Below are 13,978 nucleotides of genomic sequence, written 5' to 3' on the forward strand. Positions count from 1 at the left end.
TGTTGAAAGATGTTAGTAGCAATGATGCGGATTGGATCCATGATCTGAGGTTTATCCTCATTGCTGCACAGAAAAATTATGTCCTTGATGCACCGCTAGGTGACAGACCTATTGCAGGAGCAAATTCAGACGCTTTGAACGTTTGGCTAGCTCAATATGATGACTACTTGATAGTTTAGTGCACCATGCTTAACGGCTTAGAATCGGGACTTCAAAGATGTTTTGAACGTCATGGACCATATGAGATGTTCCAGGAGTTGAAGTTAATATTTCAAGCAAATACCCGAGTTGAGAGATATGAAGTCTCCAACAAGTTCTATAGCTAAAAGATGGAGGAGAATAGCTCAAGCAGTGAGCATGTGCTCAGATTGTCTGGGTACTACAATCGCTTGAATCAAGTGGGAGTTAATCTTCCAGATAAGATAGTGATTGACAGAATTCTCTAGTCACCATCACCAAGTTAGTAGAACTTCGTGATGAACTGTAATATGCAAGGGATAACGAAAACGATTCCCAAGCTCTTCGTGATGCTAAAATCGATGAAGGTAGAAATCAAGAAAAACATCAAGTATTGATGGTAGACAAGACCACTAGTTTCAAGAAAAGGGCAAAAGGAAGAAGGGGAACTTCAAGAAGAACGGCAAGCAAGTTGCTGCTCAAGTGAAGAAACCCAAGTCTAGTCCTAAGCCTGAGACTAAGTGCTTCTACTGCAAAGGGATTGGTCACTGGAAGCGGAACTACCCCAAGTATTTGGTGGATAAGAAAGAATGGCAAAGTAAACAAAGGTATATTTGATATACATGTTATTGATGTGTACTTTACTAGTGTTCATAGCAACCCCTCAGTATTTGGTACTAGTTCAGTTGCTAAGATTAGTAACTCGAAACGGGAGTTGCAGAATGAACATAGACTAGTTAAGGGTGAAGTGACGATGAGAGTTGGAAGTGGTTCCAAGATTGATATGATCATCATCGCACACTCCCTATACTTTCGGGATTAGTGTGGAACCTAAATAAGTGTTATTTGGTGTTAAGCATGAATATGATTTGATCATGTTTATTGCAATACGGTTATTCATTTAAGTAAGAGAATAAATTGTTGTTCTGTTTACATGAATAAAACCTTATATGGTTACACACCCAATGAAAATGGTTCGTTGGATCTCGATCATAGTGATACACATATTCATAATATTGAAACCAAAAGGTGCAAAGTTAATAATGATAGTGCAACTTATTTGTGGCACTGCCGTTTAGGTCATAATGGTGTAAAGCGCATGAAGAAACTCCATGCTGATGGGCTTTTGGAATCACTTGATTATGAATCACTTGATACTTGCGAACCATGCCTCATAGGCAAGATGACTAAGACTCCGTTCTCTGGAACAATGGAGCGAGCAACTGACTTATTGGAAATAATACATACTGATGTATGCGATCCGATGAGTGTTAAGGCTCGCGGCGGGTACCATTATTTTCTGACCTTCACAGATGATTTGAGCAGATATGGGTATATCTACTTGATGAAACATAAGTCTGAAACATTTGAAACGTTCAAAGAATTTCAGAGTGAAGTGGAAAATCATCGTAACAAGAAAATAAAGTTTCTACGATCTGATCGCGGAGACAAATATTTGATTTACGAGTTTGGTCTTCAATTAAAACAATGTGGAATAGTTTCACAAACTCATGCCACCTGGAACACCATAGCATAATGGTGCGTCCGAACGTCATAACCGTATTTTGTTGGATATAGTACAATCTATGATGTTTCTTACCGATTTACCACTATCGTTTTGGGTCATGCATTAGAGACAGCTGCATTCATGTTAAATAGGGCACCATCAAAATCCGTTGAGATGATGCCTTTTGAACTGTGGTTTGGCAAGAAACCAAAGTTGTCGTTTCTTAAAGTTTGGGGTTGCAATGCTTATATGAAAAAGTTTCATCCTGATAAGCTCAAACCCAAATCGGAGAAATGTGTCTTCATAGGATACCCAAAGGAGACAGTTGGGTACACCTTCTATCACAGATCCGAAGGCAAGACATTCATTGCTAAGAATGGATCCTTTCTAGAGAAGGAGTTTCTCTCGAAAGAAGTGAATGGGAGGAAAGTAGAACTTGATAAGGTAATTGTACCTTCTCCCTTATTGGAAAGTAGTTCATCATAGAAATCTGTTCCTGTGACTACTACACCAATTAGTGAGGAAGCTAATGATGATGATCATATAACTTCAGATCAAGTTACTACCGAATCTTGTAGGTTAACCAGAGTGAGATCCGCACCAGAGTGGTACGGTAATCTTGTTCTGGAGGTCATGCTACTTGACCATGACGAACCTACGAACTATGAGGAAGTGATGATGAGCCCAGATTCCGCAAAATGGCTTGAGGCCATGAAATCTGAAATGGGATCCATGTATGAGAACAAAGTGTGGACTTTGGTTGACTTGCCCGATGATCGGCAAGCAATTGAAAATAAATGGATCTTCAAGAAGAAGACTGACGCTGACGCTAATGTTACTGTCTACAAAGCTCGACTTGTCGCAAAAGGCTTTCGACAAGTTCAAGGGATTGACTACGATGAGACCTTCTCACCCGTAGCGATGTTTAAGTCTGTCCGAATCATGTTAGAAATTGCCGCATTTTATGATTATGAAATTTGGCAGATGGATGTCAAAACTGCATTCATGAATGGATTTCTGGAAGAAGAGTTGTATATGATGCAACCAGAAGGTTTTTTCAATCCTAAAGGTGCTAACAAAATATGTAAACTCCAGCGATCCATCTATGGACTGGTGCAAGCATCTCGGAGTTGGAATATACGCTTTGATGAGTTGATCAAAGCATATAGTTTTATACAGACTTGCGGTGAAGCCTGTATTTACAAGAAAGTGAGTGGGAGCACTACAATATTTCTGATAAGTATATGTGAATGACATATTGTTGATCGGAAATAATGTAGAATTATTCTGCAAAGCATAAAGGAGTGTTTGAAAGGAGTTTTTTCAAAGAAAGACCTCGGTAAAGCTGCTTACATATTGAGCATCAAGATCTATAGAGATAGATCAAGATGCTTGATAAGTTTTTTCAATGAGTACATACCTTGACAAGATTTTGAAGTAAGTTCAAAATGGAATGGTCAAAGAAAGAGTTCTTGCCTGTGTTACAAGGTGTGAAATTAAGTAAGACTCAAAGCCCGACCACGGTAGAAGATAGAAAGAGAATGAAAGTCATTCCCTATGCCTCAGCCATAGATTCTATAAAGTATGCCATGCTGTGTACCAGATCTATTATATACCCTACACTGATTTTGACAAGGGAGTACAATAGTGATCTAGGAGTAGATCACTGGACAACGGTCAAAATTATCCTTAGTGGAATAAGGATATGTTTCTCGATTATGGAGGTGACAAAAGGTTCGTCGTAAAAGGGTTACGTCGATACAAGTTTTGGCACTGATCCGGATGTCTCTAAGTCTTCATCTGGATACATATTAAAAGTGGGAGCAATTAGCTAAAGTAGCTCCGTGCAGGGCATTGTAGGCATAGAAATTTGCAAAATACTTACGGATCTGAATATGGCAGACCCGTTGACTAAACTTCTCTCACAAGCAAAACATGATCACACCTTAGTACTCTTTGGGTGTTAATCACATAGCGATGTGAACTAGATTATTGACTCTAGTAAACCCTTTGAGTGTTGGTCACATAACGATGTGAACTATGGGTGTTAATCACATGATGATGTGAACTATTGGTTTTAAATCACATGGTGATGTGAACTAGATTATTGACTCTAGTGCAAGTGGGAGACTGAAGGAAATATGCCCTAGAGGCAATAATAAAGTTATTATTTATTTCCTTATTTCATGATAAATGTTTATTATTCATGCTAGAATTGTATTAACCGGAAACATAATACATGTGTGAATACATAGACAAACAGAGTGTCACTAGTATGCCTCTACTTGACTAGCTCGTTAATCAAAGATGGTTATGTTTCCTAACCATTGACAAAGAGTTGTTATTTGATTAACGGGATCACATCATTAGGTGAATGATCTGATTGACATGACCCATTCCATTAGCTTAGCACCCGATTGTTTAGTATGTTGCTATTGCTTTCTTCATGACTTATACATGTTCCTATGACTATGAGATTATGCAACTCCCGTTTGTCGGAGGAACACTTTGTGTGCTACCAAACGTCACAACGTAACTGGGTGATTATAAAGGAGCTCTACAGGTGTCTCCAAAGGTACATGTTGGGTTGGCGTATTTCGAGATTAGGATTTGTCACTCCGATTGTCGGAGAGGTATCTCTGGGCCCTCTCGATAATGCACATCACTTAAGCCTTGCAAGCATTGCAACTAATGAGTTAGTTGCGAGATGATGTATTACAGAACGAGTAAAGAGACCTTCCGGTAACGAGATTGAACTAGGTATTGAGATACCGACGATCGAATCTCGGGCAAGTAACATACCGATGACAAAGGGAACAACGTATGTTGTTATGCGGTCTGACCGATAAAGATCTTCGTAGAATATGTAGGAGCCAATATGAGCATCCAGGTTCCGCTATTGGTTATTGACTAGAGACATGTCTCGGTCATGTCTACATTGTTCTCGAACTGTAGGGTCCGCACGCTTAAGGTTTCGATGACAGTTATATTATGAGTTTATGAGTTTTGATGTACCGAAGGAGTTCGGAGTCCCGAATGAGATCGGGGACATGACGAGGAGTCTCGAAATGGTCGAGACGTAAAAATCGATATATTGGACGACTATATTCGGACATCGGAAAGGTTCCGAGTGATTTGGGTATTTTTCAGAGTACCAGAGAGTTACGGGAATTCCCCGGGGAGTATATGGGCCTTATTGGGCCATACGGGAATAGAGGAGAGAGGCCTAAAGGAAGGAGGCCTGCGCCCCCCCCCTCTGGTCCAAATTGGACAAGGGGTGCAGCCCCCTTTTCCTTCTTCCTCTCCCCCTCTTTCCCCTTCTCCTACTCCAACAAGGAAGGAGGGAGTCCTACTCCTGGTGGGAGTAGGACTCCCCTTGGCGCGCCCCCTCCTAGGCCGGCCGCCCCTCCCCCCTTGCTCCTTTATATATGGGGGCAGGGGGGCACCTCCAGACACACAAGTTGATCTTCGTGATCGTTCCTTAGCCGTGTGCGGTGCCCCCCTCCACCATATTCCACCTCGGTCATATTGTAGCGGTGCTTAGGCGAAGCCCTGCGACAGTAGAACATCAAGATCGTCACCATGCCGTCATACTGACGGAACTCCTCCCCGATGCTTTGCTGGATCGGAGCCCGGGGATCGTCATCGAGCTGAACATGTGCCAAGAACTCGGAGGTGCCAGAGTAACGGTGCTTGGACCGGTCGAACCGTGAAGACGTACGATTACATCAACTGCGTTGTGCTAACACTTCCACTGTCGGTCTACAAGGGTACGTAGATCACACTCTCCCCTCTCGTTGCTATGCATCACCATGATCTTGCGTGTGCGTAGGAATTTTTTTGAAATTACTACGTTCCCCAACAAGAGCATGTCTTCGTGTGTCCCCTCTGCGAGGAGTTAAATGAATTGGAGTTAAGGGAAAGTTAGCCCCAAGATTTGTAGGACCATACCGAGTTTTGGAGCGTATGGGAGAAGTGGACAACAAGTTGGATTCACCCGAAGGACTGTCAGGAGTTCATGATGTGTTTCACATTTCCCAGTTGAAGAAGTGCCATGCAGAGATGGCCTATATTCCCCTGTAAGGACGCTTGACCCTGGAAAGGATAATGATGTTCCATTAAGTGGAGTATGGACTCGATAAATATAAGTTTATATCTCGGTATGTGGGATAACCCATGAGGATGAAGAGATGAATTACTATTGGATATAAAGGAGGTATGATGTTGGTATTATGGAATGATTATAACTCCATGATGAGTTTGAGTAATCACGTCTTAGTCTTGTACAAATAGAAGGAAGGGAGACAATACAATTGGATGGATCTTAAGTATGCTAGGAAGCTGGAAGTTGGATGTTGGAATAACGATAAGTTGCCCAAAGGATAAGTTCAAGGTTTACAAGTGATGAGATGGGCCATAACCCACAGGCCCCAGGACCTGCCAAGAAGCAAGCACACTCTTGCTTAAGGAAAAACCCTGGAAGAGGATATGCCCTTATCGATAGACGATCTTATAGGAGTAACGCAAAACCTGAAAGTTGTGAAGGAATGATGGATGGTTGTTTGGCTTGCAGAATCTATGGATTTATCCGAACTTGGTTCGTCGACAAGAGAAATTCTGCAATGCTTGTGAGGATGACCGAGTGTTAGAATGCGAGATTCACTAAAGCATATACAGGGTAATGATTTGGGTGCGGGATAGATTGATCACCATACCGATTTACTCTTATTATTCGCCTTACTATATGGGATCGTAAATCTGAGTGACTTACCTATAGTAGAGAGACGACGATCAAAATCCTGTTTAAACCTTAGAATGATATAGCAATTTTTCCCATGTATAAGGCAGCTTTTGCCAACCGTAGGTTATACGGTGAGGATCAACCCAGACCCATTTCCTACAGGAGAAACCATAAATTGTTGACCACCATGAGATATCGATTAGTTGTTTAGTACTGGCGCCAGACCCGTCAGGTAAGAAGACCCAGTCTCGGAATAACCTTACCAAGATGAAAGGACAAAAGAATTGAGGAAAAGGTTATGCCGTTACCGGAAGAGCCCAGAGAAAGGAATTATACCGAAGATCTGAGAAGACCGGCCCTGTCAAGAATAAGGATGGAGTATATGAGTATTGATGGGACCGTAACAATCTTTCTAAGGGTGGTAGCACCCGAGACCCCGGAGACGATCGATGGATTTTGAGAAGACCTCGAACCTAACCTATTTCTTTCTAGCCTCTCCGAATCTCGAGGACGAGATTCATTTTAAGGGTGGCAGGTTTGTAACATCCCAAAATTCTAAATTTTGGAATGTTATAATAAATAGATAGATTTAATTGATTGTTTGATTGATTGTCTGAAAGTGAGTGAATTCGAAACTTTTTGAAAGTTAAATGAGAGGGAATAAAAGGACTTTCCCAAACTTTCATATTTGCTTTCTGATCTCCATGAATTTAAATTCTTTTTAAATACAAAACCCTTGAGCGAAGATGATATGACTTCTTCCATTTAAATTAAATGAAAGGGTATTTGAAAATAATTGAATTTCATTTGGAAATATTTCAATTTATAAACTTCATGCAGCTCAATGATTTTCACGAGAGAAGATAAAATGACTTCTTCAAATTATATGAAATATGAGTTGGGAGTTTCAAAGAATTAAATTCAAAATTCTTTTGAATTTATTTTCAATTTGGAGTTATTTGAGTTTTATTCAAATTATTTTTCTCCAAAAATAAAATATATGAAAATTAGGGTAACATGATTCCCTACAACAGAAAATTGGAGAGAAATAAATTTTATTTCATTTTGGTATTTTAAAAATGATTTTTGTTGGATCTTATTAGAGCAGGAGCACTATTGGAATTATAAGAATTTGTGTGTATTTTATTTAATGCTAGAAAAATGTTCATGTCGTAGAAAATCTTTTTCTGAAAATTTCTATATATAATATGCCTATATAAAGTTTTTATTTTATTTTTTCTATTCGCTTTTTCTTCTATTTCTATTTAAAAAAACTATACGTGCTGCCCATATTTATTTATCGCCTACATACGCAGTATAGTAGCTTCTGGCGCCTCATTGTTTTTTTTCTCTTAATGGGCCAGGCCCAGCCAGCCTTTTCATTTTTTAGGCCGAATTTTGTTTAAAAAAAACTGCAGCGGCAGCGTGCGCGCGGCCGGCCGAAGGCCTTTAGGCCCATCCGCCTATTTTCTTCTCTGTTTCGTATATTTTCGTCTACGTTTAGTCCCACATTGCCTAGTCTTTGACCCCTAAGCCTCCTTTCCACTAATAAATATAGATTCATAGAGCCTCCAAAAATCATCCAATTCGGGTTAAATCAATATTTAACTATATTCATTTAAGAAAAATATATTTCTCCTCTCCGGCGCGACTTTTGGAAATTGTCTCTTCTCTCCAAAGTCGTCTTTTCTCTGCCTTATAAAGTTATCTTTATTTTTTTTTCTTCTTATACTTCCATAGTTTATTATTTCTAGACTAATATGATAGAATAATTAGATTATCAATTAGTCTACGTATTTATACGGTAGACCTTAACCGTAGCTATTTTTTTTCGTAAAACAGCTTGGCCCTGATTTTTCAAATAGCCATAACTTTTCACTCCTTCATCCAAATTAGATGAAACTAGCGCCTATAGCTTCGTCTCGTTTTCACCTATCCAGTGAACCTGTCACATCAACTTTTTCAAATTTCGAATTTTGATCACATTCATATTCAAACTTCTTTTGAACATAAATTGAGTTTCGTAACTCCGATTTAGTTGATTCTTTTTGCAAATCGAAGCTCTTGACCTAAACTTTCTGATAAGGACAAATTCACTTAATTTTGGTACTGTTAAAAATTGTTTTATGTTGCAAGAGTTATTTTCTTGGTTTTGACGTTTTCCGAATTGTCTTCTTCGTTCTTCCCGATCTTTTGAGTGATTGCGGGTGTGTGGTTACTATTGCTTGCTTACGATAGATTGACCGGAGTGTGACGAGTAGAACTATCAAGAGTTTTGAGTGCGAATCATCTACATCGACATTGCAGGCAAGTTCACACTTTGATCATATCCCTTTTATCATCCAGTTTTTATGCATTAGTTCCAATCCTCAAACATTGCATGATTAGGATGTCATTAACATGTGGGTTGGGAAGTAGTTGATGAGGTAGAACCTATTACCCTGTTACATTCAAACTCTTGGGAGTTACTTCTACGCGTTGCTTAATTTGCTATACTATGCTCGTAGACGTGGTTTGGGTGAGTGAAATCCATGACAGATGTGAGATTGTTAATTAATGGTCCAACCTAAGGTGGCAACTTAAATACACATCTGGGTGGATTGAGGCACCTAGAGTACCCAGTGTTGCCTGTATTTTTGGAAATCCCGGAGTACCCATGTGATTTTCCTATGGACCGCTACCCAGGCTCAAAGGGATCATAAGATTATTCATGCTAGAAACTTCCGTGTGCAGCCACAAGCTATTATGGGCTCTAGCATAGTTGAGTAAGTTATGTGAAGCTCTTGAAGAGGTGGATCAGCAGGTAGAGGGTTGTAAGTTTGGTATGGTCCGCCCGGAGTAGAGAGTTAATATTTCTGAAAGACTGTGTATCGATCATCCGTTTCTCAAACACCATGTAGTGCGAGAAATCCAACGGAGGCGATCGAGTCTTGTGGGGAAAAGTGCGCAAACCTCTGCAGAGTGTACAAACTAATCATGATTAGCCGTGTTCCCGGTTATGGACAATCTTGAGTCTCTGGTACTTGGATTATCCTATTGATCTCATCACGTTACTTAAATAATTTATTGGGTTATTGATTATTATTTTGGGATTGAGTTGGAGGAACCTTCTCAATATTTTCAACCAATTTTGTAGTTAAATAAAATATATTCCTTTGCAGTAGGGAAAAATTGGCTTTTCGCAAAACTATAACCATAGAGCTTTTCCACCAGCCAAATATGCATGTGGTGATAGCCTTTATTCATCATTCTCCTATGGTGTGAATTTGCTAGTACATTCAATGTACTCACCCTTTGTGGGTGCAACGTCTCATGTTGCAGGACTTCTTACGACGAGTAAGTGATACGTTAGGGTTACGATTTCTACACTCAACTTTGCCGTTGGTGTTGATGGGAATTCACAACATTTGTTACTTCCGCTATTTGGATTGAGATAATAGTATTTACGTTATTTTATACATGTGATTTACCTCTGTTATAAATTCTCGAGTACTGTGTGTGTCAGCATACTGATCCAGGAATGACACTTAAGCACAGAGACTTGACCTTCTGAGGTCGGGTCGCTACAAACAAAGAATCAATTGCGCGATGCTCCATGAAGATGATCGTGTCGTGTTATGCAAGGCCAAAAACTCCACCACCAACAAGATACAGAATGAGGCCACCAACTTGGCCGGCCTCCTTCAATTGGCCAATGAGCACCATGAGAAAGATTCGCAACAATATTGAAGAGAATGGACGACAAAGGATCTCTATGTTTTCTGGTCTACAAACAATGACCAATGTCAGCATTCACACCAATGCTATCACTGCAAAAAAAATAAAAATTCCACTGTCATCATTTTGCCTGGAAGCCTTTTATGCACACGGCTTGGGCAGAAAATGTCATTTTACTTTGTCATAAGCTTTTCCCAGATTCTCCTTGAAGATAATTCCATCATGCTTCGTAAAGTTCATATATTCATGCGTGCGTAATAGCAGAAAGTCAGCGAATGATTGGTTCTAGTCTAGAAACCAATCAGACCCTCCTTATTATATTGGTCTTGCCTGAAATCGGAGTCTTGTTATTTAGAGAGCAAGAAACTCGTGCGAATGGCCATAAGATTCAAACTAACGAATCCCGCCAGCAGCATCAGGTACAGTGCATGCATATATATTAATATTGTACAGTTTGTTTGCCAATTCCCTCTCTTATTTTCCACTTCTTCCGGCCGGTCCTGACTCCTGACCCCGTCGGAATTCTCCTCCGCAAGCACGAGGCAGCATGCAGACCGGAGACCACGCGGATCGAAGCAGTACGCACGTCACGTACGTACTCCCAAGCTATATAAGCACGCTTCCATTCCATGCTCCATCGCACTCATCACCGCGACCTGCTAGCAATTAACCAAGCTAAGCACCTTGCTTCGAGAACTACAGCTGTTGGCATAGTTTCCTCACACGTCACAAGAGTATATTCTGATCAGGTGATCGGCCCGTTGGCATCACAAGCCATGGCGTCCTCCAAGGGCTCCTGGGCCGCGCTTGCATTGCTCCTCTTTGCTGCTGTCGCATCCACGGCCGTCAACGGCGACCACAAGCTCTCCGCCAGGTACTACGACGAGACGTGCCCCAACGTGCAGCGCGTCGTGCGGGCGGTCATGGCGTACAAGGTCGCCAGCGAGCCGGCGGTGGCGCCCGCCCTCCTCCGCCTCTTCTTCCACGACTGCTTCGTCAACGTACGTACCGAAATACCTATACAGCGCTGCACTCATGTCTTGTTCTCCTGCTAATCCGTAGCTAATTACGATGTGCAAAACGTTACATTCCGGCAGGGATGCGATGGGTCCGTCCTCCTCGACGGCACGCACTTCTCCGAGAGCGAGAAGGACGCGCTGCCGAACGCTTCCCTCCGAGGCTTCGAGGTGATCGACGAGATCAAGTCCGTGCTGGAGCACGACTGCCCGGCCACCGTCTCCTGCGCCGACGTGCTCGCCCTGGCGTCCCGGGACGCCGTCGCCATGCTCGGAGGGCCCGCCTGGAGCATGCCTCTCGGCCGCATGGACTCTCGCACCGCCGACAGGGACGCCGCCGAGAACCTCCCCAGCCCACACGACAACTACACGTCGCTCGTCTCGACGTTCAGGGAGCGCGGCCTCGACGCCCGCGACATGACCGCGCTCTCCGGCGCGCACACCGTAGGGATGGCCAGCTGCGTGAACTACAGGGCCCGCGTCTACGGCAGCGACGGCGACACCAACATCGATCCCTCCTTCGCGGAGACCAGGCGGCAGTCGTGCCCCGCCGGCGACAATGAGGATGGTGGCATGGCGCCGTTTGACGAGCAGACGCCGATGACATTCGACAACGCCTACTACAAAGATCTGATCGCGCGGCGTGGCCTCCTCAGCTCCGACCAAGCACTCTACGGCTCCGGCGGGCGGCAGGACGATCTTGTGGAGATGTACAGCAGGGACGGTAAGAAGTTCGCCAAGGACTTCGCCAAGGCCATGGTAAAGATGGGGAACATACGCCCGTCCAAGGGGACCACGGTGGAGGTCAGGCTCAATTGCAAGATGGTCAACTAGCGATGATCTAATGATTTGCTCTCAAGACGTACGTCAAGTGCAGTCCCCTCGTTTTTTGGTTTAATTTGTGTTTTCTGGGTCAAGTTTGTCAAATAAATTGTAAATGTATTCTTTCATTCATTCATTAGTTTGCCAAAAATCATCTGCTCTCTTCCTTCTATTGGAGTACGACACAAATTTTATACTCTGCGCTTTCCAAGATATATCATTTTGCTTCTTGTATTTCCCAAGATAGTTCATCCATCTATTCATCTATAATCTTCTAATTTATCTATATAAATAAAATATACTCCCTAACTTTGGAGCTCTTTCGTTCAACAAAGGTGTTCAATTTTGGATTTGATTCACGATTATGATTGGGCCAACGATTTTGATTAAGATTATTTTAAATTTAGTTTATGATTTTCATTCAATTGAGATATTCAATTTCGGATGGTTTACAGTTTTGAATAGGTCAACAATTCCGCTTAAGGTATTCATTTTGAATTTGATTTATAATTTTGACCGGGTCAATGATTTCTCAATTCAATCAACAACAACCAGCCTACAAAAGCACATGAGTCTCGCGCACCCTCTCATCGTCTGGCAAAAGAATAGCCAATATGTGACACTGTAGCACCAATATAGTAATTGGGGTCGCCAGTGCAAGAAACTTTCCAACATGCATGTGGGTTGATTAGAAGATAATACAAAATCACACCTCGAGAAAGGGTCCACCAAAACACTGCATATATTATAATAAAAAGAAAACATAGTCCATCATCTCCCTCATGCATTGAAACCCCACAAATGTTTTATGAAATCACAACAACATAAATGGCGCAACAATGCACGCATAGCCATTCCAGTCTAGTCTAGTATATACTAAAAGCACAATACATGTCGAAAATGGGAAAATAGGCTAGAAAATCTCACATTAATCCGAAACATCTGCCCTTGATCCTCCTCGAAATTTCATAATAGCCAATAGATTTTCATAACACCGTAATGAGTTTTACATCACTTTGAGAGTGCCCCCTTCCTCGATACGCCCCCCCTCCCCCGCGGCCCCACGCCGTCGATGGCTATGGTGGTCGACGACGAGTGGGAGGGAGGTCTGGTTGGCAGTTGCTGCAAGTTTTTTGTTGCTGTTTTCTCCTCTCTTGAACAATAGGGCGTACGGATCCAGATCCACTGCCAATATCCCTTTTGTTCCTCTCCCTCCACCTCATGTTGACAACAGGAAGGAGGAGTGGCAAATAGGGCTGGCCGGTGGCTCCTATGCCGAAACCCTTTGACTGCCATGACGCCTCGGTGCTTTGGTTGCCGCCCCTTAGATTTTCTTCCCTCGTAGATTCTTTTCCTCAATGATCTAGTGACCCAATCTAGCTCGTGTGGTGTCCTGATTTCCAAAAGGTCCTTCTATTCTTCTCCGGCCTAGAAGGCCACGGTTGTGGATAAGAAACGTGAGAGTCATGAAAAGCCGGCATGTGTTGAGCTCATCAACAATGGGACTAAAACACTCGCAACGGCTGGCTACCGGCATACATCGCCCTGCCATTGTTATTCTAGCTGAAGGGTGGCTATTCCTCGCAGTCGATGTGCCAAAGGGGGGGGGGGGGTTGTCCTACTCCTGTTCCAAGTCCATGGCTTCTATTCCTGGTGTCGGTTGCTCGAGACCAAGCAGTTGAAGTCTTGGCATCCCAAGAGAGATTGTCCCCGGTGACGGAAAGGATGAATCCATGCGGGAGTAGTATGTGACTCGGTCGCATTTTTCATCCCCTATTCATTATACTCTTTGCATATCTTAGAGATTGGTTTGTAGTATCTTAGTCACATTTGGTCTGGTTGTAACCTACATTGTACCTATGTTTTATATTAAATGCAGTTCTCAGGCCTTCCAGGCTTCTTGTTCAAAAAATGATTCTATGTCCGTGTTGATGCAGCCATGGTCAAGCAGATTAAAAGAGCAATGAAACAACCGAAAACAGAAAAAATGTAAACATA

The 13,978-nt window shown here is 42.3% G+C and overlaps 1 protein-coding gene across 1 annotated transcript; it reads left to right on the plus strand.

Moving 5' to 3' along the window:
• Positions 1–10,797: 10,797 nt before the first annotated feature.
• On the plus strand, positions 10,798–12,134 carry LOC123146925 (peroxidase P7). The gene is made up of 2 exons (XM_044566183.1): positions 10,798–11,143; positions 11,240–12,134. The coding sequence occupies exons 1-2, from the start codon at positions 10,919–10,921 to the stop codon at positions 11,990–11,992; spliced, it is 978 nt and encodes a 325-aa protein (XP_044422118.1). The 5' UTR covers positions 10,798–10,918; the 3' UTR covers positions 11,993–12,134.
• The last annotated feature ends 1,844 nt before the right edge of the window (positions 12,135–13,978 follow it).

The sequence above is a fragment of the Triticum aestivum genome, chromosome 7A (assembly GCF_018294505.1).
Source record: "Triticum aestivum cultivar Chinese Spring chromosome 7A, IWGSC CS RefSeq v2.1, whole genome shotgun sequence".
NCBI classification, from domain to species: Eukaryota; Viridiplantae; Streptophyta; class Magnoliopsida; order Poales; family Poaceae; genus Triticum; species Triticum aestivum.